The 23,943-nt window shown below is 38.8% G+C and overlaps 2 protein-coding genes across 3 annotated transcripts in view; one reads left to right on the top strand and one right to left on the bottom strand.

The window, feature by feature from the left end:
• UACA (uveal autoantigen with coiled-coil domains and ankyrin repeats) overlaps positions 1-23,943 on the bottom strand; it is a 99,639-nt gene that overhangs the window by 71,181 nt on the left and 4,515 nt on the right. Inside the window, exon 1 of one of the 2 annotated variants that reach the window (XM_038010103.2) lies at positions 11,652-11,762. The exons of the other annotated variant lie outside the window; for it this stretch is intronic. Coding sequence (XP_037866031.2) covers positions 11,652-11,747 — 96 coding nt within the window. The 5' untranslated portion in view covers positions 11,748-11,762. Of the gene's footprint in view, positions 1-11,651; positions 11,763-23,943 lie in introns of those variants that run through there. 2 annotated transcript variants of the gene reach the window in all.
• LOC119628073 (large ribosomal subunit protein eL21-like) lies at positions 15,445-15,988 on the top strand. Its single transcript, XM_073011954.1, has one exon. The coding sequence runs from the start codon at positions 15,491-15,493 to the stop codon at positions 15,971-15,973; it is 483 nt and encodes a 160-aa protein (XP_072868055.1). The 5' UTR covers positions 15,445-15,490; the 3' UTR covers positions 15,974-15,988.

Genomic DNA, 23,943 nt, shown 5'->3' on the forward strand with positions numbered 1-23,943 from the left:
TTTCATGTTTTAGAAATAGTAATACTTAAAAACAAGTTTGAATGTTTCACATCATATTTTACATCAGTCAAGTAGCTGTATATAAAGAATAATTTGAATTTGGCACAAATAAGTAGTTTCCATACTTCTTATTATGCTTTAAGTATTTATGTTTATAGTCAGAGTCTTTATAGCTAACTACTCTAAAAAAATTATACTTTGTTATACTATACAATTGGGATAAAATATTTTATACTGATTTTAATAGAATGCTTAAGTATTTAACATGCTTTTTGTGTTTTGTTTTTTTTTTTTTTTTTTGAGATGCAGTCTCATTCTGCCACCCAGGCTAGAGTACAGTGCCGCGATCTTGGCTCACTGTAACCTCCACCTCCCAGGTTCAAGCAATTTTCCTGCCTCAGCCTCCCGAGTAGTGGGGATTACAGGCAAGCACCACCATGCCCGGCCATTTTATATACATATATTTTTAGTAGAGAGGGGCTTTCACCATGTTGGCCAGGCTAGTCTCGAACTCCTGACCTCAAATGATTCACCCACCTCAGCCTCCCAAAGTGCTGGGTACAGGCATGAGCTACCACACCCAGCCTCAACCTGGTTTTAAATAACATTTTATGTATTTAAGAAATTATGGAACTTAAAGTTCAACAACTTTATCCTTTTAATGTAAGATTGCAGTCATCTATATTGAGGTGATTATTCTAATTGTAGTGAATAAATGCTTATACTTGTAAGCTCTTTGCTTATGGTGACAGAGCTCATGACCTTTGATTATGGCAGGGCTTGGCATTTTACATAAGAAGAATTTCAGTTTACTAGTTATCAAATGCTAACTCAGGACACTCTTTGGTACTATAAAAGGTATGAGGGTGTCTCGTATCCATCCTATTACTTTTTTGAATTTCAAGGATATTGAAAATGTTTAATAATGAGCAGATCTGAGATCCAAAACAGTTATGACGCTTTAAAATCATTACTGTTCTGAGCTGATAACCTAATGTGAATAGGTGGCCATCGGGACTTAGTGTTTGAAACCAAATGTCTTAGGAAATTTCTGCCCCTTTTAAGTGTAACAGTGCCCTATTTGGGAACTATGCCTATATTATCAACAGATTAAACAGTGGGCAACTTCATCCATAGTATTATAAATGTGTACATTAAAGAATAAAAGACTGTGTCTAAGTCTTAAATTTTATATTAGATTCTAACAAGTTTTATTCAGTTTTAAATTTAGTATTTTTTCTATATTTAAAAACACTTGGCTGGGCACAGTGGCTCATGCCTGTAATTCCAGCACTTTGGGAGACCATGGCAGGCGGATCATCTGAGGTCAGGAGTTCAAGACCAGCCTGGTCAACACAGTGAAACCCCATCTCTATTAAAAATACAAAAAAATTAGCCAGGCACAGTGGCGGGCGCCTGTAGTCCCAGCTACTGGGAAGGCTGAGGCAGGAGAATTGCTTTCTGAACCCAGTAGGCAGAGGATGCAGGGAGCTGAGATCGCCCCACTGTACTTTAACCTTGGTGGAAGAGTGAAACTCCATCTCAAAAAGTAAAGTAACACAACATAACATACATAACATAACATAACATAACATAACATAACATCACTTGTTAGTTGATTTGCTTATATTCCTACAGTTATCGCTATATATAAGATATTTGGATTTTTTGAATGTCATCTGTACCTCAATCATAGCCTTTTACTTAAAGTAGAAGTGGAGCATCAGCCACAGTACTTACACAGACACTAAACCACATTTCCAGGCCCACTCTACAATTCAATAATTTGCTTGCTTAGACTTTTCCAATAATAGAGACAACACAGTCTCACACATTTTTACAACTTGTGATTCTCTTCCTACATCTTTCCTGGACTTCCCATTAATGTTTTGACGGGAAGATGAATTTTTAAATAGACCCATAAGTATATTACTTTTTAAAAAACTAACTTTTCTATTTTATTATTTCTTAAGTAAAAGACTATGGAAAAAAGCAAAATAACATTTTTTAAATATCCTGGAATAAACTTAATTTATATTAGTAAAAATCAGAATTATAATCACTTATTTTTCTTCTGGTTTCTGCATCCTGGACTATTATAATAATCTATTAATTGGTCTCCCTGCTTCTGCTTGTACCCTTGCCTCCCTGCTACAGTTTACTCTCCACACAGTAGTCAGAATATTCTTTTAGACCATGTCAGATTATGTTACTCCTTTGTTTTAAAACCCTCCAGTAGTCAGCATCCTTGCCATAAATGTTTAGCCTAAACCTAATAACTAGTAAGTAATCAAACCCAAATTGTAGGAAGTTCTTTTAAAACAAAACAAAACACACCTGGCCTGGATTCTTTAGTTTGGCATTCAAACACAATCCAAAATCTTTACCCATACATGATCCAGAACTCTGACAGATCACTGACAATAATCTCCTTCCACTTTCTCCCTCTTGCTTACTTTAATTTTAATGGCTTTAAACCAGGGTTTTAAAATATGAAGACAATAAAATCTCATCTCGGGGTCTTTTAACATGCTATTCCCTCTATCTGGAATTATTATTGATTAGAGGAAAAAGCAGAAACATTCATCCAAAAAACAAAGTATTACTATGTCTGTTGCTGCAGAACCAAAACAGTGATTTGAAACAGCTACCATTTATTATTGCTCATGACTCTGCAGGTCAACAGAGCAGTTCTGCTGGGCTGGGCCAGGTATAGCAATCTCAGCTGGTTCATGCTTGTGTCTCCAGTCAACTAGTAAACAGGCTGGAGGTTAGATGGCTCAGCACAGGCTTGTTCCCAAGAAAGAACGGAAACATGAAAGACTTTTTGAAACGTAGGTTCAACATCACTTCTAACACATTCTATTGTTCAAAGCAAATCACAAATCCAACCCACATTCAAGAGGTAGGGAAACAAAGTCACATTGCAAAGACTATGGATCCAGGCAAGGGTAGAGAATTGGGACCAATCTGTAATCAATCCACCATATCTTAAGAGGACTATTTCAAAATAGTGGTTCATCTAAGATGGGAGAAAATGAAATGCACAAAGGATAAAAACTATACTTTATACTTATAAATCCTATAAGGCAGGGTTTCTCAATCTTGGCACTACTGACATTTTGGGCCAGGTGATTCTTTATTGTGAAGAGGGTGTCCTGCACATTGTAGGATGTTCAGCAAGATCCATGGCATCTCCCCACTAGATACTAGCAATACTCCTCAAACTTAACAACCAAAAATATCTCCAGGCATTGCCAAATGTCTCTTAAGGAACAAAATCACCCCTAGTTGAGAACCACTGTTATAAAGGGATAAATAAAGGGATAAATTAAGGGAAAGACAACTTGGCCTTACAAACTGGATTTATATTGGCAAGAATATAATTGCTTTAAAAGGCTGTTAAAAATGATTCTAAAGTGCAAACCTTATTTACAGGTATGTATAATATATACCAAACTTTCAATAGCTGACATACTAAAAATTCAGAGTTTTGTTGACAATTCCTAGGTCACTCCCAATTCATATAATTTAATAAAAAAAATTACCATACTCTTGAAGTCAATATAAAAGAAGATAATGGTGTCAGATGTTTACTACTGGCTCTAGAATTTGATGTGTGTATAAAAGCCCCAGATTGCAATAAACAAAATTGTTTCTCTCCAATTGCCAAATATAAAATTCTGTCTTACAACTCTATCTCATCTCCAACCCTTCTTTTCCCAGTTCATGCATGACACCGGCAATTTGCCTTCCAATTCCACTTCTCATTCTTATCATCAACAACAGATGTAAAATACAGCACAGAAAACTGCTGTAAAAAACAACAGCAGTAGAAAGTATTAATTTTTTAATAAGTACAACAAATCAAAATACACCTTAGAGAACTTTTCTAAGTCAAAAAAAATTGGAAAACCTACCGTAAAAAGCAACCAAGAAATATTTGTTAATCTAAATTGTTTCCACAATACTTATGTTCCTGAAACTCTATATATAAATCAAACTACTTTAAATACATAATACTGTGAATCTTATAATATTGGATGTTGTAATCTTGTAATTTGTAAATATTATAAACTAAATATTCTCTAACATTCATGTGCAAATCTGTGATAGCACTGGCCAAGTAAAGTCATATACACAAGAACCAATTTAAAAACTTTCTTTTGAGCCAGGTACAGTGGCTCACGTCTGTAATCCCAGAACTTTGGGAGGCCAAGGTGGGACGATCACTTGCGCCCAGGAATTTGAGACCAGCCTGGGCAACAAAATGAGGCCTTGTCTCTATTTAAAAAAAAAAAAAAAAAAATCAATCGATCAATCAAAAAATTAGCTGGGGATGGTGGTATGCACCCGTGGTCGCACCTACACGGGAAAATGAGGCAGAAGGATTGTTTGAGCCCAGGAGGTCAAGGCTACAGTGAGCCAGTTTCCTGCCACTGCACTCCAGCCTGGGTGACAAAGCAAGACCCTGTCTCAAAAAAAAAAAAAAGCCCTTCGTTATGGAGTTTTAGGGCAAAAATAATAGTTTCTCCCTTAGAGAAAATAAAATGGGGTAACTTGCTAACGCAGTAATACACAAATGAGCTGGGCTGGTCGGGCGTGGTGGCTCACAACTGTAATCCCAGCACTTTAGGAGGCCCAGGTGGGCAGATCACAAGGTCAGGAGTTAGAGACCACCTGGTCAATAATTTCTACCAGAAATGCAAAAATTAGCCGGACGTGGTGGTGGGCGCTTGTAGTCTCAGCTACTCAGGAGGCTGAGGCAGGAGAATCGCTTGAACCCGGGAGGCAGAGGTTGCAGTAAGCAAAGATCACGCCACTGCACTCCAGCCTGGGCGGCAGGCTCAAAAACAAAAAAAAGGGGTTGGGGGGGCCTGGGCTGAGAGTAGGAAGAGGGCAGTAAAGTGCCTATGGTGCAAAATATGTAAGGAGGGACTCACTGTCAAGGCCAAGCAATAAGCCAAAATGTGAGGCAAGAGCCTGCTGTTCTCATTTCATGTCCAGTCCAGCAGGAACTGCACTTAACAGCAGGCAAATAACACAGCAGGCTGCCCAAGGTCTGTCCTGTGCTAAGCCTCAGCACTCACATCTTACTCCTCACTATCTCTGTGTCCCAAGCATACAATTAAGATACTTGCCAAAGTTTTGAAATTATGAAGGTGGAAAAGAGGAGCATTCCGGGAAGTTTCCAAAACTCTGTCCTTTATAAAATTGGCTTTGTGTTTAAAAGTAGTTTCTAATTTAAGCATGTGTATTCACAATTTCAATGAAAATGTTATTTTAGTCATTTTTTTTCTAATTACTGCTATTTAACTGAACCAATGTTATTACCCATGAACAATGAAAAGCAACAGTATGTGATTAGAACGTTAGTTTTAATAAGTCAGTTCATGCAAAAATGACTACAGAATAGGGTTTCATCCTCACAATGCAAGAGTATTCCTTCACTACTTTTGGTCCTCTTTCAGGAGTATCTTCAATACTAGCAGTTAGGAGTAACCACAAGAAATTCCACCTTACAGGTTAGAACCAACAACAAAAACCTACCTGATAGCCTCCATGCATTAAATGAGATAATTTGTCCTAGGATACACACAAACACACCACCACACCCAAAAGCATTTACAATGGATCATAAGTGTAGTTCCTTCCTCTTTTGTGACTCACCCTTTTCCAGGATGTCAAAACAGTTCAACAGCAGGAATGTAATTAGATATGAGCAATTAGAAAACTTGCTGTTCTATTTTCTCAATGTGCATACAAAAAAAGTTCTGATTAATAAAGCCCAACTTACAGGACTCCCTGCAATACAGTTCTTTCATTAAGGCTAAATTACTTAACATGGCTATAAGTAGTAATATGCACAAATCCTTTCACATCTTCATTTTAAAGGCCATACATAACATAAGCAACTTGAAATCCATCTTTCCAACTGCCACTTCTACTGCCTCCACACATAATCTATTTTCAAAAGCTATTTGCTCAGCAAACCAGTCAATTGGTGAGTGTCAAGGAATGTAGGATTTTTAGTTTATTACCTACAGGTTTTTAAATACCAATTATCAGCCGGGTGTGGTGGCTCATGCCTGTAATTCCACCACTTTGGGAGGCCAAGGCGGACGGATCATGAGGTCAGGAGATGGAGACCATCCTGGTTAACATGGTGAAACCCCGTCTCTACCAAAAATACAAAAAATTAGCTGGGCGTGGTGACTGGCGCCTGTAGTCCCAGCTACTCGGGAGGCTGAGGCAGGAGAATGGCCTGAACCTGGGAGGTGGAGCTTGCAGTGAGTAAAGATCACACCACTGCACTCCAGCCTGGGTAACAGAGCGAGACTCCATCTCAGGAAAAAAAAAAAAAAACGATTATCTTACTGACATATTTAGTAATTACACAAAATTACGGAAAACACACAAGTTTTTCACATCTAACACTTGACAGCAAGAGTCTTTTTGGGTATATGAATTTGCATGTTCCCAGTAATAAATTCCCAAATAAAATTAAGTTCTTCATTTTATATAAATGTTTATTATAAGTTGCATTAATATGTTTTAATTATAAAAAGGAATATCATAACCAAAAAATGAAAAATAAAAAACATTTCATAATTCTACCATACCTCCATAACTATGATCTTTGTATATCCCCTGCCGGTCTTTTCCCATGTGAATGTTTCATATGACTATTATCAGGTTGTACCTATAATTTTTATTTTGTTTTTTTCACTCATGAGATTTCCATTTCTTCCATAGTATTCACATGGTTGCCAAATGCCTTGCATATCAATTTTCTATTGCCATGTAACAAACCACTGCCAACTTAGAGGCTTAAAAACAACATTTATTTAAAATTTTACAGTTCTGTAGGTCAGAAGTTCAAGTGGAGTTGACTAGGTTCTCTGCTTGGGGTCTGATCTCTCAAGGCCAAAATCAAGGTGCCAGCCAGGCTGGGCTCTTGTCTGGAAAAAGACTCTGCTTCCAGGCTCATTTGGTTGTTGGCAGAATTCAGTTCCCTGAAGCCATAGGACTAAGGTCCCAGTTTCTGATGGGTTGTTAGCCACAAGCCTCTCTTAGCTCAAGACCACTCACATTTCTTCTCACATGGCCCTGTCCATCTTCAAGCCAGCAACAGGAAAAGTCCTTCTCATCTTTCAAATTGCTGTGACCTGCAGTTCTGCTTTGAGCCAGAGAAAATTTCTGTTTTCAAAAGGGCTCATGTAATTAGAATAGGCACACCTAGGTCTCCTTTTTAACTAAAGTCAAGTGATTAGTAACTTAATTACATCTGCAAGATGTCATTTTCCATGAAACATAACATAATCATGGGCACATTTCCTTATTATATTCAAAGTCCTGGGGATTCAGGTGGGAAATTAAGGCCATTTTTAAAATTCTGCTTACCACATCTCTAGATGTGTATTTTTCACTGCGCATTGTAGTCAAAAAGCTTAAAGGGCATCTAGCCACCGGACTAGAAAACTTTAAGGTCCCTTCCAGTCCCAAAATTCTAAAAATCTAACATGCAAAGCTATTTTTTTAATTGGAAAGGAAATACAAGTATGCAAATTTCAAAGTTAGTTAAATCAAAAAGGGTGCTGAAGATTTTCCTTTCCTAGTTTAAAATAAAAAGGATATGTTTTAACGAAATTGTCATTTTGGGGGGGGCCAATTTCTAGTCCCAATAAGAGGCTGAACATCTAGGGAAGAATACAGTATGAAAGTGAAAATAAAAGTGCCAAATCGTAATGCCTGGGAAAGCCAAAAGCAAAAGATTCTGAACCAGTGGCAATTTCCACACTACAAAACTCCAGTTTCATTCTAAGTAGAAAGATTAGAAAAGGTAAACAGGAGAAATGAAAAATTAGGTCATAAACAGACTATTCCACCCAAGGTTCATTAAGAAAAACTAGGACTAAGGATACAAACCTTAGGCTGTTGGGTCTCTTAACATACAGGGATTCAGCTGACTGCCTTTGGTATAAGACAGTCCCCATCCCTACCACACAAATCTAGCAGGAAGGAGGGAGAGAAAAAAGTACCTCACGTATACCTGATGACACATAAATATCTGTTGAGTAAAGGTGTAAGATAATAGACTATAAATTTGCTAGCCTTCAGAAACTTCACCTCCCTAGCCAGAGAAGAGAACTATTTCTGAATTTCAGCTATTAATGGAATAAAAGCTACCTATATCAAGCAAGGCTGACATTGGATCAAAGGTAAGACAGTCTGCAAGGGGGCGGGATAATGGTCCTCAGGGGTGACAGAAGAAAACGGGGGCAGGCAGTGTTAAGGCCAAAAAACAGTCTTTTTTTTTTTTTTTTTTTTTTTTTTTTTTGAGACGGAGTCTCTTTTTTTTTTGAGACGGAGTCTCGCTTTGTCACCCAGGCTGGAGTGCAGTGGCGCGATCTCAGCTCACTGCAAGCTCCGCCTCCCGGGTTCACGCCATTCTCCTGCCTCAGCCTCCGAGTAGCTGGGACTACAGGCGCCCGCCACCACACCCGGCTAATTTTTTGTATTTTTAGTAGAGACGGGGTTTCACCGCGTTAGCCAGGATGGTCTCGATTTCCTGACCTCGTGATCCGCCCGCCTCGGCCTCCCAAAGTGCTGGGATTACAGGCGTGAGCTACCGCGCCCGGCCCAAAAAACCGTCTTAACAAATATTAGTAGAATTGAATTTTGCTGAAATTTTTAGTTTCAAAGTAATTACAACTTATATAATGGCAAATATACAAGTAGATACAACGTCCTCAACAGAATTCCCAAGACTTGTTCTCAGCAAAATTAGTCAGGATTCTGCCTACTGGTATTAACAAGCAGAAAGAACACTTTGGTAGCTATGAGTGATACCATGGAATGAGAACTTCATAACAGTCATACAGAGAATACTAACCATAGCTCCAACTCCTCATCAAATACACAAGTGTAATGTGTTCCATAGCTTACAAAACACTCAGTCTAGGGTTCTCATTCATTGCTCTACTCTATAATAGAAATTTACTGGGGAAAAAACATGTATTTTGACCTAGGAATACAACTTACAAGAGATGTGAAGGACCTCTTCAAGGAGAACTACAAACCACTGCTGAAGGAAATAAGAGAGGACAGAAACAGAAACAAGCCAGGCGCAGTGGCTCACACCTGTAATCCCAGCACTTTGGGACACCGAGGCAGGCGGATCATAAGGTCAGGAGATCAAGACCATCCTGGCTAACACAGTGAAACCCCTTCTCTACTAAAAAAAAAAATACAAAAAATTAGCAGGTTGTGGTGGCGGGCGCCTGTAGTCCCAGCTACAGGAGAGTGGCATGAACCTGGGAGGTGGAGTCTGCAGTAAGCCAAGATCATGCCACTGCACTCCAGCCTGGGCAGCAAGACTCTGTCTCAAAAAAGAAAAAAGAAAAAAAAAAGAGAGAGAGAGAGAGAGGACACAAACAAATGGAAAAACATTCCATGCTCGTGGATAGGAAGAATCAATTTTGTGAAAATGGCCATACTGTCCAAAGTAATTTATAGATTCAATGCTAATCCCATCAAGCTACCATTGACTTTCTTCATAGAATTAGAAAAAACTACTTTAAATTTCATATGGAACCAAAAAAGAGCCTGTATTCCCAAGACAATCCTAAGCAAAAAGAACAAAGCTGGAGGCATCATGCTACCTGACTTCAAACTACAGTAACCAAAACAGCACAGTACTCGTACCAAAACAGATACATAGACCAATGGAACAGAACAGAGGCCTAAGAAATAACACCACACATCTACAACCATCTGATCTTCGACAAACCTGACAAAAACAGGTGATGGGGAAAGTATTCCCTATTCAATAAATGGTGTTAGGAAAAATGGCTAACCATATGCAGAAAACTGAAACTGGACCCCTTCCTTATACCTTATACAAAAACTAAATCAAGATGGATAAAAGATTTAAACGTAAGACCTAAAGCCATAAAAACCCTACAAGAGAATCTAGGCAATACCATTCAAGACATAAGCATGGGCAAAGACTTCATGACTAAAACACCAAAAGCAATGGCAACAAAAGCCAAAATTGACAAATGGGATCTAATTAAACTAAAGAGCTTCTACACGGCAAAAGAAACTATCATCAGAGTGAACAGGCAACCTACAGAATGGGAGAAAATTTTTGCAATCTATCCATCTGACAAAGGGCTAAGGTCTAATATCCAGAATCTACAAAGAACTTAAACAAATTTATAAGAAAAAAACAAACAAACCCATCAAAAAGTGTGCGAAGGATATGAATAGACACTTCTCAAAAGATGACATTTATGCAGCCAACAAACATGAAAAAAAAGCTCATCATCACTGGTCATTAGAGAAATGCATATCAAAACCACAATGAGATACTATCTCATGCCAGTTAGAATGGCAATCATTAAAAAGTCAGGAAAGAGATGCTGGAGAGGATGTGGAGAAATAGGAATGCTTTTACACTGTTGGTGGGAGTGTAAATTAGTTCAACCATTGTGGAAGACAGTGTGGGGATTCCTCAAGGATCTAGAACTACAAATACCATTTGACCCAGCAATCCCATTACTGGGTATATACCCAAAGGATTATAAATCATTCTACTATAAAGACACATGCACACGTATGTTTACTGCAGCACTGTTCACAATAGCAAAGACTTGGAACCAACACAAATGCCCGTCAATTTTAGGCTGGATAAAGAAAATGTGGCACATATTCACCATGGGATACCATGCAGCCATAAAAAAAGAATGAGTTCATGTCCTTCACAGGGACATGGATGAAGCTAGAAACCATCAATCTCAGCAAATTAACACAAGAACAGAAAACCAAACACCCATGTTCTCACTCATAAGTAGGAGTTGAAGAATAAGAACATATGGGCACAGGGAGGGGAACATCACACACTGGGGCCTAAATCAGGGGGTGGGGGGCAAGGGGATAGCATTAGGAGAAACACTTAATGTAGATGATGGGTTGATGTGTGCAGCAAACTACCATAGCACATGTATACCTACGTAACAAACCTGCACGTTCTGCACATGTATCCCAGAACTTAAAGTATAATGTTTTTAAAAATGTATTTTGTCACCTTTACAAACACTGTTCCATCTCACTTCTGCTGTATTCAGGTATTCAACTCAAAACTACTTTGTGCAAAAACGAATGGTGTTTGTTTTGGGGGGGGTTTGTTTTTGTTTTTTGTTTTATTTATTTATTTATTTATTTATTTATTTATTTATTTGAGACTGAGTCTTGCTCTGTTGCCAGGCTGGAGTGCAGTGGTGTGATCTCAGCTCACTACAACCTCTGCCTCCCGGGTTCAAGCAATTCCCCTGCCTCAGTCTCCCTTTTAGGGGTTATTTTCGGGAGACAAGGTCTTGCTCTATTGCCCAGGCTGGAATACACTGTCATGACCATGGTTCGCTTCAGCCTCAACCTCCTAAACTCAAGGGATCCTCCTGCCTCAGCCTCCCAAGTAGCGGGGACTATAAGTGTGCACAACTACACCTGGCTACTTTTTCTCAAGATGGGGTACATTTCCATTTATATTGTTCTAAAGCTTTAGAAATATTTCGCTAAAATCTCTGGTAGGGTAGAAAAGCAAGTGGTATTAGCCCCATCTTACAAGAGAAATAATTGAAACTTACTGAGATAAAGTTCTTTGACCAGAGTTTTTCAGTAGCAGTGCCTGGACTTAAACCAAAATTTTCTGACATCCTCTCATCCTTGATCTTTCTGTCCATTGAATATCTCTACTTAAATAGTATTGACACTAAAATCAAAGAAGACATTTTTTAAATTGCATCAAATTTCTTTTTATTTATACAGAAAAAAATAAAATAGAATAATTTATGTCCCAGAGAAACACTAATTTTATCTTAAAAATCTGAATGAAATAATATATTCTCAAATACAAGTCCAGGTGATTCAGTTCAGAGAAAATGAATTCTCTAATTCATATAAATTCTCAAATATTCACGAATATATGCTGAATTTTTTGTTTACATTTTTTATGCAACCTAGTGCCTGGCATACTACCGTATGTATACACCTACACCAAGCTAGGCTGACACGGGACCCAAGGGGGGGCAGTGTGCAAGGGGGCTGGATAATAGTCCTCAAGAGTGACAGAAGAAAATGCAGGTAATTTAAATGGTTTACTATTTAATTAAGAACTTCAACAAATTTCAATTCTTAGCTGTAAAGAAAAGTCAAAAAAATTCAACCCACAAACAGGAAAGTATTTACTTAGTAGCAGAATCCAGAAATTGAGCATCTCTCTAAGTGTAGTCTATACACCACTATGCACGTAACCCTCCTCCTGGCACAAGGACAAATGTGGGTGACACAGTCTTCTGGCAGTTCCTCCTATGGTTCCAGATCGTTCTGCATCAGTCTGCAGCAGGGACAGATGCAGCAGTGAAGCCTGGGGCATGAAGTTAGAAATTAAAAAGGAATAAAAGCCCAACAGAAGCCGGCTCCAAAGCTCCGGTCCTTGGCTCACCCTAATGACAGGACAAATAGAGAGCAGGTCCTTGCATACAACCTGCAGTCACATGCCTGGACACCAACATTCTCTTCCCACCTGCCCCTACCTCCCTTTCCCTGTTCATTCCCTAGAGATACTCATCATACAAATACTCTCTGTAGCTCAGAGGAACACTAGGTTACCATTTCATACACTGTCCTGCATACAGTTTCCTTTCTAAATAAATGTACTGATATTTAAGTGTTTATAAGTGAGATATTTAAAAGAATATTCCAATTATTAATAGCACCAGTATTTCATCGATGTGACAAAAAAATCAAGATAATACATTAATATTAATGAAGTTTGTAAAAAAAAAAAAAACATTTATTTCTTCCAGCTCTGCTTCATCTTCACAAGTCATATTACCCTTAAGTTTCCTCACCTTTAAAAGTTAGTTTCAAATATCCCTGTTATATTGTAGATACCTGCTATAGTATTTAATGGTAAAATGTCATTCTACAACTTACTTCCAAATGGTTCAGTGAAAGATATGAGTGTGCATTTATTATGCTTTTACTATATATATATATATATATATATATATATATATAGATGGAGAGAATGCACCAAAATGATGTTAACTTTCGGATCTAAGTAGAGCGCAGGCAGATCCTAGTTCATTGTGCTATTCTTTCAAATGTTATGTATGGTTCAATTTTTTCATAACAAAAAGTTGGAGAAAACAAATTAGCTATCTGCTAAAAAACTGTGCTTATAAAGATTATTAGCACAGTAAGTTAAACTTTCAAGGTTATTTTTCAAACATCATCAGAACATTGAGCTATTCACCTGAACTGAATATAAATATGTGCACTTCAGAAAAAAACCCACTAAATTGCTAACATACAGGAAGACGTAGACAGTGCTCTCTCTCTCTCCCTCTTACAGCATAATTACCATTCAATCAGGGACTGTACGGTGCATCAAACCCAGGACACTTGGAAATCACAAGGGGCTAGCAGGCAGGGTTTCTGACCACGTGTCTGTTGACTGTGTGACTTTGGTAAGTCACAACTTCTTCAGGGTTTCAGGTGGCCTACGTTTCTCCAACTTGGGCCCTCCTCTCCATCCCTTCCAGCATTGTAATGATGCAGGCCCTCACTAATTCTTGCCTATACTATTTCAGCCACTTCATAACTGATCCACCTGTCTCCAGGCTAGACCCCACTCAAATCCATCCTGAACAGAGCTACCACAGTAATCCATCTAAAACACGTTTGATTTTGGAATTTCCCACTTCTGGAACCACAGGAAAAAGTTCCAACAACTCTTGAAAATGGCCATTTTTAAAGCCATTCCAAGATCTACCCCCCAAATCTCCTCTACTTCCTATTTCCCACCCAGTCTCCTTGCTATTGTTCTAGGATCCTCCCTTGCTATTTTTCTAGTATCCAATTTCCCCCTCACCCAGCTCCGTGATATTTCCTCTTCTCTATGCCTTTGCTCTTGTTGTTCCCTCTGAAAGAAATTTTAACCTTTCCTAGATCACTCCTACCCATTTCTTTCAAATCTCAAGAAGCTCACCCTGGCCAGGTGCGGTGGCTCACTCCTATAATCCCAACACTTCAAGAGGCTGAGGTGGGAGGATCGCTTGAGCCCTCAAGTCTGGGGAACACAGTGAGACCCCTGTCTCTACAAAAAAATAAACAAAATTAGTCAGCCATGGTGGCGCATGCCTGTAGTCCCAGCTACTCACTTGCTGCAGTGAGCCAAGGCTGTGCCACTGCACTCTAGTCTGAGTGACAGGGCAAGACCCTGTCTCAAAAAAAAAAAAAAAGGTCACCCTGCAGATTGGTGTCTGCCAGGAGCTAGAGAAGAGTAGATGGAAAGCAGTTGCTTAATGGGTACAGAATTTTCTTCTGGAGTGATGAAAATGTTCTGGAAGTACGTAGAGATGGTGGTTATACAACATTGTGAATGTTATATTAAATGCCACTGAATTGTTCACTTTAATATGACTGATTTTATGTTTTGTCAATCTCATCTCAATTTTTAAAAGACACCAGCAGCAGCAGCTTATTCTACCAAAAAACCCTCAATGGCTCCCCACTCTCCTGCCCCAGACTAGATCAGTACCTTGTACACTTCTCTATCACAGCACTTATTATCTTCTATTGTCTGCTCATAGAGCTCCCCCACAAAACTATCAGCCTCTTCTTAACTTCCTCATCTTCTTACCCCGCAGAGCTTAGCCCAGGTGCTCAATAAATTTTTTCATAATTGAAAAATTATAGAGCTATCACTTATCTCACTCAAGAAAAGGGCGATGCACTTTTGACGATCTAGGCCATATAAAAGCCTATGAGAGTTTATATTAATTGGAAAGGAAAAGATTAGGAAGATTGCTGTGTCAATCTGGTTATAAAGGACAACAGTGGCATGACCTCTGGTGAGATTTTTCAGTTAGCAATGTAAACATGTACTGAGTTACCTATATAAGAAGCACTGTATTAATACGCAAGCCCTGAATATGCCTTGTATCATTTAATGCTCACAACTACTCTATGAAATGAGTATAATGATTAATCCTGTTTTCCAAATGAAGAAACAAACATATTTAATTAACTTGCCTAAGGTCACAAAGCTGGTTACCAGGAGTGGCAAGGCTCACACCCAAGATGTGCAGGCTGCAGCGTTTGACCCTGTAGCATCAATGTGCTACCCTGCACCTTCATGCTGCTCCAGGTATGGTTTCAAGAGCTATGAATGGACATTCTCTGGCCCACAATTTGCCTTTTCTAAGACTGAGAAACACTTCATTTTCCTCATTTACCTACTTATACATGGCCATGAGTACTATTTATATTTCATAAAGTGCTTTTTTAAAATATAAAATGTTAATTTTAAAAAAAACAGTCACAAAAAAGAGATGAATCATTTAAAAACGATTTATCATTTAAAAACCTCTCATATGGCCTTTCGGCCGGAACTGCCATCTTCCAGTAATTCGCCAAAATGACGAACACAAAGGGAAAGAGGAGAGGCACCCGATATATGTTCTCTAGGCCTTTTAGAAAACATGGAGTTGTTCCCTTGGCCACGTATATGCAAATCTATAAGAAAGGTGATATTGTAGACATCAAGGGAATGGGTACTGTTCAAAAAGGAATGCCCCACAAGTGTTACCATGGCAAAACTGGGAGAGTCTACAACGTTACCCAGCATACTGTTGGCATTGTTGTAAACAAACAAGTTAAGGGCAAGATTCTTGCCAAGAGAATTAATGTGCGTATTGAGCACATTAAGCACTCTAAGAGCCGAGACAGCTTCCTGAAACGCGTGAAGGAAAATGATCAGAAAAAGAAAGAAGCCAAAGAGAAAGGTACCTGGGTTCAACTGAAGCACCAGGCTGCTCCACCCAGAGAAGCACACTTTGTGAGAACCAATGGGAAACAGCCTAAGCTGCTGGAACCTATTCCCTATGAATTCATGGCATAATAGGTGTTTAAAAAAATAAAAAATAAAAGACCTCTGGGCTGAAAAAAAAATAAAAAAATAAAAATAAATAAAAACCTCTCATGTGGCCAGGCGCAGTGAATCACACCTGTAATTCCAACACTTTGGGAGGCCAAGGTGGGCGGATCACCTGAGGTCAGGAGTTCAAAACCAGCCTGACCAACATGGAGAAACCACTTCTCTACTAAAAATACAAAATTAGCCGGGTGTGGTGGTGCATGCCTATAATCCCAACTACTCGGGAGGCTGAGGCAGGAGAATCGCTTGAACCCGGGAGGCAGAGGTCGCAGTGAGCCAAGATTGTGCCATTGCACTCAAGCCTGGGGCAACGAGAGGGAAACTCCATCCAAAAAAAAAAAAAAAAAAAACCTCTCAGGTGTAAATCAGCAAGTATTTGTGGGCTATTCTTATTCTTGTACATGGCTGGAAAGATCAGAGTGTACTGGCTTTACCACAACCACACCCACGAGGCCTCCCCCAATGGGACTCATTTTCGAAGTACCTCAACATCTGCACAAAGTAGGCACCCTGCTAATGGGAAAACCATCTGAAATAACAGTATGTTGAAAGAAAAATTAAACACTCTTACTTTTTTAAAAGTTTAGAAAGCATGGTGTATATGTCTCTCTCTAATAAAGAGAAAATGTCACAATCTGGTAAGAAGAAAATTAACCAAGAATCAATGAGATTAAAAAAAAAATGATTTGTGCATCTGCAAGGGAAAACCTTACTACAGAGGTAATGTAAAACCTTGACAATATATAAATATGGTCAATATTAAAAACACGTCATCTCCTCAAAAGTGTATACAGTTGCAGATTACGCACACAAATACACACACACACACACACACACACACACACACACAAAACCCCCTCCAAATAAAACTAAGGATGATAGTATAATATACTGGGTAAGTATATATGCATACAAAGCAAAATGACAGAAGGGGCAGTGTGACAGTATTAATATCTAACAATGTCGAATTCAAAACAAAAGTTATAATGGAACAAACTAGAAGCTTTTATACTACAAGTTATACTCTATAATGAATATAAAATAGCCAAGAACCTTAATATATCAATTATCACAAAATTAAATACATAAAACAAAAACTGTTTGAAATATAAGGGAAGGTGACAGAAGCACAGCTATAATGAGACAGACATTCCTCTAAAGCGACGGCTGGCCAAGTAGCAAAAATAAGGATGTATAAAGCTCTTATAGCTCAACATGAACAAGGCATCAGCAGAAAAAAATGGTCAAAGAAAATGAACAAACAATTCCTAAAACAAGAAATGAACGCAGCCAATAAGCACAGAAATATGTTCACACTCCCTGGAAATCAAAAACATGGGTTAAGCCAAACTATTTTTTTCTATCAGGTTTAAAAATATGTTTTAAATAACAGCATCTATTATTGGAAGGATATAAGGAATGCAACAATTTCACATATCTCTGGAGGGAACACAAATTGGTTTTGGAATTTCCCATAAAATACCTCCTTTCTCCCTAATCACCCCTTCTCCAATTTTTTTGTATATATGGCTTAAGGTATAAATCCCATAGCATTAAATTTGAAACATCAGTTCACAATGGTAAGGACATGGGTTCCAAAGCCAGGCTACCTAACTCTTCACTTATTAGCTATAGTGTCTTGGGCAGGTAAATTATTTAACTTGCATCTGAAATGATGGCAATAGTACTACTTCTTAGGGTTGCAGTGAGGACCGAGTTACTACCACTTGGACCAATGCCTGAGAAATACACGCTCAATAAATCTTGGCTATCGGCACATGGATTTCTCATAAGCAGTTTCTTTCTAAGTAACTCACTAGCATTTACTGAGTACACCTAATTGGGACATTTGTATGTGCTCAAATAATTTCAAAGTACTTATAATTTTTAAGTACAAAGTTTATTAGAATAAAATATAAATCAAAACATTATACATATATCAGCCGGGCATGATGGCTCACACCTGTAATCTTAGCCCTTTGGAGACCAACGTGGCCAGACTGCTTGAGCCCGGGAGTTCAAGACCAGCCCGGGCAACAGGGCAAAATCGGTGTCTACAAAAAATACAAAAATTAGCCAGGCATGGTAGCATGTGCTTATAGTCCCAGCTAGCCAGGAGGCTGAGGTGGGAGGATCACCTGAGCCCAGGGAGGTCAAGGCCACAGGGAGCCATGATTGTGGCACTGCACTCCAGCCTGGGCGGCAGAGTGAGACCCCCATCTCAAAAAAAAAAAAAAAAAAAGTAGACATATATTATTGCTATAGAATCAAGATAAATAAACGCAGAGTGAATAACAAAGAAAGAGCATGGTATATTTATCTATTTATTTATCTTGAGAGAGGGTGTAGCTCTGTTAATCCAGGCTGGAGTAGGTAGGTGCTACAGTGGCACAACTGCACCTCACCATAGCCTCAACCTTCTGGGCTCAAGTGATCCCCCTGCCTCAGCCTCCTAAGCAGCTGCGACTACAGGTGTGCATCACCATGGCTATTTTTTTTTTTTTTTTTGATGGGGGGGTAGAGACAGGGTCTTACTATGTTGCCCAGGCTGGTCTCAAACCCCCAGGTTCAAGTGATCCTCCCACTTTGGCCTTGTTAAGTGCTAGGATTACAGGCATGAGACTCTACAGAATTTTTAAAAAGAGCATCAGTGGTTTATGGCACAGTGAATGACATTATGGGTGATTTGTTCTATTCTTATCATCAACTATACTTGGTTTTCTTTTTTGGGGGGGGTGGGGGGTGGGATGGAGTCTCACTCTGTCGCCCAGGCTGGAGTGCAGAATGCAATGGCTCGATCTCAGCTCATTGCAACCCCTGCCTCCCAGGTTCAAGCCATTCTCCTGCCTCAGCCTCCCGAGTAGGTGGGATTATAGGCACGTGCCACCATGCCCCACTAATTTTTGCCTTTTTAGTGGAGACAGGGTTTCACCATGTTGCCCAGGCTAGTTTTAAACTCCTGACCTCAAGTGATCCGCCCACCTCAGCCTCCCAAAGTGCTGGGATTACAGGCATGGGCTACCACGCCCAGCCTATATTTGGTTTCTACAATGAACATGTATGACTTTTGTGGGACAGTCATTTATCTTAACTGGTTGAGACATTCACCTGCGCTCTCTCAAGGGTACCTGGCCAGGTCCCATTCAATTACAGAGAGCCCCCAACTTATAATGGTTAGACTTAGGATTTTTTGACTTTACAACAGTACAAAAGCTACATGCATTCAGCAGAAACCGTACATACTTTGAGTACCCAAACTATTCTGTGTTTTCACTTTCAATAGAGTATTCGGCATTGAATTCATGAGACAGTCAATACTTTCTTATAAAATAGGCTTTGTGTTTGATGATTTTGTCCAATTAGAGGCTAACGTAAGTGTTCTGAGCATGTTTAAAGAAGGTTAGGCTAAGTTATGATGTTAGGTAGTTTAGGTGTCTTAAATGCATTTCAACTTACAATATTTTCAACTTACACTGGGTTTACCAAGACATAACCTATAATAAGCCAAAGAGCGTCTGTAATAAAAATACAACTCATCGATCCTTTGCCAGAACCTTTGGTCACTCAACTACATCAGTTCATCTTCTGCATATCACCTTGGAGACTGTAGCATTTCAAAATATGTCAATGTCAACAATATTTAGGATTTCTGACAATAAAACAAAGCCAACAGACAAAACTGTTTTTGTGACTACAAACAATCCAATTTATTCTTGTGTTTTGGGGCTATATTTTTAAGCCCAGAAGAGACATTATCTTTTCTAACTATATAAAAGCTATATAAAGCTTTTAATTGTATTATGATTAAGGAAAATAAGGCAAAGAGTATTATATCCTATTGTTCCATTTATAATTTCAGGAAGCGCATTTCAACCATCCATTTTTAGGCAAATTCCCCACAGAAATCAATCTGACTTCCTTTCCAAAAATAAGCGTGTATGGGTAGAAATTTCACTAATTTGCTGTATCCTTTAGGTGGCAGGACAAACATCTGCAAAACTGTAACAGGACAGTAAAAGTTTCCATATGATAGCAATGAAACACAATACATAAGTTATAACGTTCAAATCTATTATTCTTGGATCTAGATGGGCTGATAAAATCAAAATTTTGCTGGCTATTAGTTAATTCTAGACAGGAAGGGAGAAACAGAAGGATGAACTTATAACTTCACTAATGGGATAATTTCTGAAGATGAAACTTTCATGACTAGTCAGTTCTCTCTAAACAGTGATTTAAACTTGTCAAGTAATTTAACATTTTAATTCAAGGTTAAAAAAAAAAAATGAATGAGGCCGGGCGCAGTGGCTCACGCCTGTAATTATTAGGGAGGCCGAGGCAGGTGGATCACTTGAGGTCAGGAGTTCGAGACCAGCCTGGCCAACATGGTGAAACCCCATTTCTACTAAAAACACAAAAATTAGCCAGGCGTGGTGGCAGACATCTGTAATCCCAGCTACTCCAGAGGCTGAGGCAGGAGAATCGCTTGAACCGAGAGGCAGAGGTTGTAGTGGGCCGAGACTGCGCCACTGCACTCCAGCCTCAGCGACAAGAGGGAGACTTATTCTCAAAAAAAAAAAGAATGAATGAAAACCTTCCTTTACCACAATCCCCAAGCTGCAGGCCCTCTTACTCCCTATTTTCACTAGAATTCTTATTTGAAGATTTGTCTATGCCTCATCTGTGCCATCCTCTACCATAAAACCAGAATTAGTTTCCAAATCTGATGCTCCCTCAGAGAGCTGTATAATTTCACAGCTCCATACCACTGCATTTGCTGTTCTTTTGCCTGGAAAGCCACTGAACTTGTCTTTCTGGCCCAAGTTCAGACTCTACCTTCCAACCTTTTTATGGGCTCACTCTACACATCTGTGTTCCCACAGCAATTTATACTGACTTCTATTATGACTTTTAACATGCCATATACATTTATTTTTTCTATCTAGCTCTTAAAATTCTTGAAGGCTGTGACTAGCTCTTTCTAATTATGGTACAGAAATTTTTAGGACATACGCTAAATACAACAGTATCACAAAAGTGAATAAACATCATGAACCACCAAGCTGCAATTTTTTTTTTTTTTTTTTTTTTTTTTTTTGAGATGGAGTCCCACTCTGTTGCCCAGGTTGGAGTACAGTGGCATGATCTCAGTTCACTGCAGCCTCCGCTTCCCAGGTTCAAGCAATTCTCCTGCCTTAGCCTCCCAAGTAGCTGGGACTACAAGCGACCATGCCCAGCTAATTTTTGTATTTTCAGTAGAGACGGGGTTTTACCATGTTGGCTAGGCTGGTCTCGAACTCCTAACCTCAAGTGATCTGCCCACCTCGGCCTCCCAAAGTGTTGGGATTACAAGTGTGAGCCACTGTACCTAGTCCCAAACGCAGTTACTAACTCAAGACCAATCCTATTGCAACTATACCCCCAACATACTATCCCCACCCACCCAAAGATTAGTTTGAAGCAAATCCCAGACTCCAAAGTATTTCTTTGAAAGATAAAGACTCAGCCAGGCAAGGTGGCTCATGCCTGTAATCCCATCATTTTGGGAGGCCGAGGCAGGTGGATCACCTGAGGTCATGAGTTCAAGACCAGAGCCTGGCCAAACGGCAAAACCCCGTCTCTACCAAAAATACAAAAATTAGCCAGGTGTGGTGGCGGGCAGCTGTAATCCCAACTACTCAGAAGGCTGAGTCAGGAGAATCACTTGAACCCGGGAGGCGGAGCTTGCTGTGAGCAGAGATCACGCCGCTGCACTCCAGTTGGGGCAACAGAGTGAGACTCCATCTCCAAAAAATAAAATAAAGAAGGATAAAGACTCTTTATAAACACAGCCACATTACTACCACTGTCACATTTAAATGTTTTAAATAATTTGATATCATCAAGTATCCATGTGATGATTACATTTCCTCAATTGTTTATTAAACTTTTACTTTTTACAAGTAGTTAACCAGGATCTAAATAAAATCCATCACTGCAATTGGCTAATATGTATTTTAATCTCTTAAATCTCTTGTAATCTATAGGTATCTCTTCTTTTTCCTTTTCTTACAATTTATAATTTTTAAGAAACCATTTCATTTTTTTACAGATTTCCACAATCATAATTTTGCTGACTGCGTCCCTATCTTCCTCTGTTCCCTGTACTGTCTATAAAATCGTGGTTATAGCTAAAGGGTTATTATTTTGGCAAGACTATTAATAGGTGGTAATAAATATTCCCACCACAAGATATACTATGCCTGCTTGTCTTTCTTACTGAGACATTAGTAACCTCTGATAATCATGTCTAGACTCTAGATTCATTAACTCATTAGGAGCTGTAAAGTTATGATATACTAATTCTATCACCTCTTCTTAATATATTAGCTGGGACAGAATACCTGCTGTACTAATTACATCATCCCTTCTTCATCTATTAGTGGCAGTAAAGTATACCTAGAACAAGACACTTACTCTTATCAGCTATTTGGCTACCTTGAGATACAGTTCTCACAGGAAATGCGCAATAAATGTTTATTTCCCTTTATTTTCCTGATCTTAAAAGAATGCATCAGTTTCCTAGCATCCTCCAAAAGTCAACAGTTGTTTTTATTTTTTTGGTCCTCATTACAAACTCATGCATTTAAGGATTTCAGTGCACTACAGTTGTTATTCTTACTGATGATCAAACTGTCCCATCCTTGGGCAACTGAGAGCCTCTTTGAGTTGGCTCCAGAGTCCTAATCTTTCACAGCCTCTTTACACTCTAGCATGACAAGGGGACTCCAAGTTCATCCTCCACACTTTCTGCTTTCAACTTGGAATTATCCATTTCTTTGAAGAGGACCTAATTAATCCATTCTTGAGCCTATGTGTTTCATAAATGTTTTCCAAACAAATAAGGCAACTGCTGAGCAAAGTCTACTTCCTGAACTGATCATTTTTAATTTGAACAATGTGTATGATGCACAATAAGTATACATAATCATTATGCCATCCTTATTTAAAAAGTAATTAAAATCCTTTACTTATCACCTAAAGTTCCTGGACTCATTAGGCACCAAAGGACCTACCAAACCACTCTGCTTTGGTATTACAATAAAATTCAGCAATTCAAATCAACATAATGATCTGAATAAACTTGCTGCAGGGTGAGGGTTGAAATCACAAAGTACAAAAGGAGGGTTTCTTTATTGTAATCCTCCTTCAAGAACCACAAGAAATACAATGCAGGGATAACCATAGGAAGTTGTCTGAATACAGTTTTAATTAAGGTAAGCATTTTTAATTTAAGGTTGGAATTGTTAATGACAATGAGTAAACAGTGCTTAATTAAGTATCATGAGTTTAAACTAAACGTAAAAATTTGTTATCTTAATTATTTACATTACCCAAAAGTCGTTGTTATGAGAATAACATTAACATCTTTTCAAATGTACCCAAATCCCTCAGTGGAAAACACAAAGCCCTCATTCTCAAAATCACAACTAAAACAAAATCATTTTTAATCCTTTATGCTTTCTAAACATCTCAAACTAATGTTATTAGTGGAAACAGAAAATGTTTTTGAAGATTTTTTTCAGTTGCTGTATTTGTAACTAAATTTTTTTAGAAATACCAGTATTTTTTCACAGTGCTGAAGCATTATAGCAAGATGCTTTAGAACATATTTAGTTCTGATGTATAAAATTCACTGCCCCATTTTAAGAGTAGCCTAGAAAAAGGGCAGCAAAAATAATCACTACAGAACCTCTCAGGTCAGAGATTACTTCTACAATCAAAGTACTCTGCTACGACTTTTTTTTTTTGGAGACAGGGTTTCCCTCTGTCACCCAGGCTGGAGTCACAGTTTACTGCAGCTTGACCTCCTGGGCCCAAGTGATCCTCTCACCTCAGCCTCCCAGGTAGCTAGGACCACAGGCATGCACCATCACGTCCGGTTAATCTTTTGT

This window comes from Chlorocebus sabaeus, chromosome 26 (assembly GCF_047675955.1).
Source record: "Chlorocebus sabaeus isolate Y175 chromosome 26, mChlSab1.0.hap1, whole genome shotgun sequence".
Taxonomy (NCBI): domain Eukaryota; kingdom Metazoa; phylum Chordata; class Mammalia; order Primates; family Cercopithecidae; genus Chlorocebus; species Chlorocebus sabaeus.

Coding starts and splice junctions, on each gene's coding strand:
- LOC119628073 (XM_073011954.1), top strand. CDS start 15,491: ATGACGAACACAAAGGGAAAGAGGAGAGGCACCCGATATATGTTCTCT.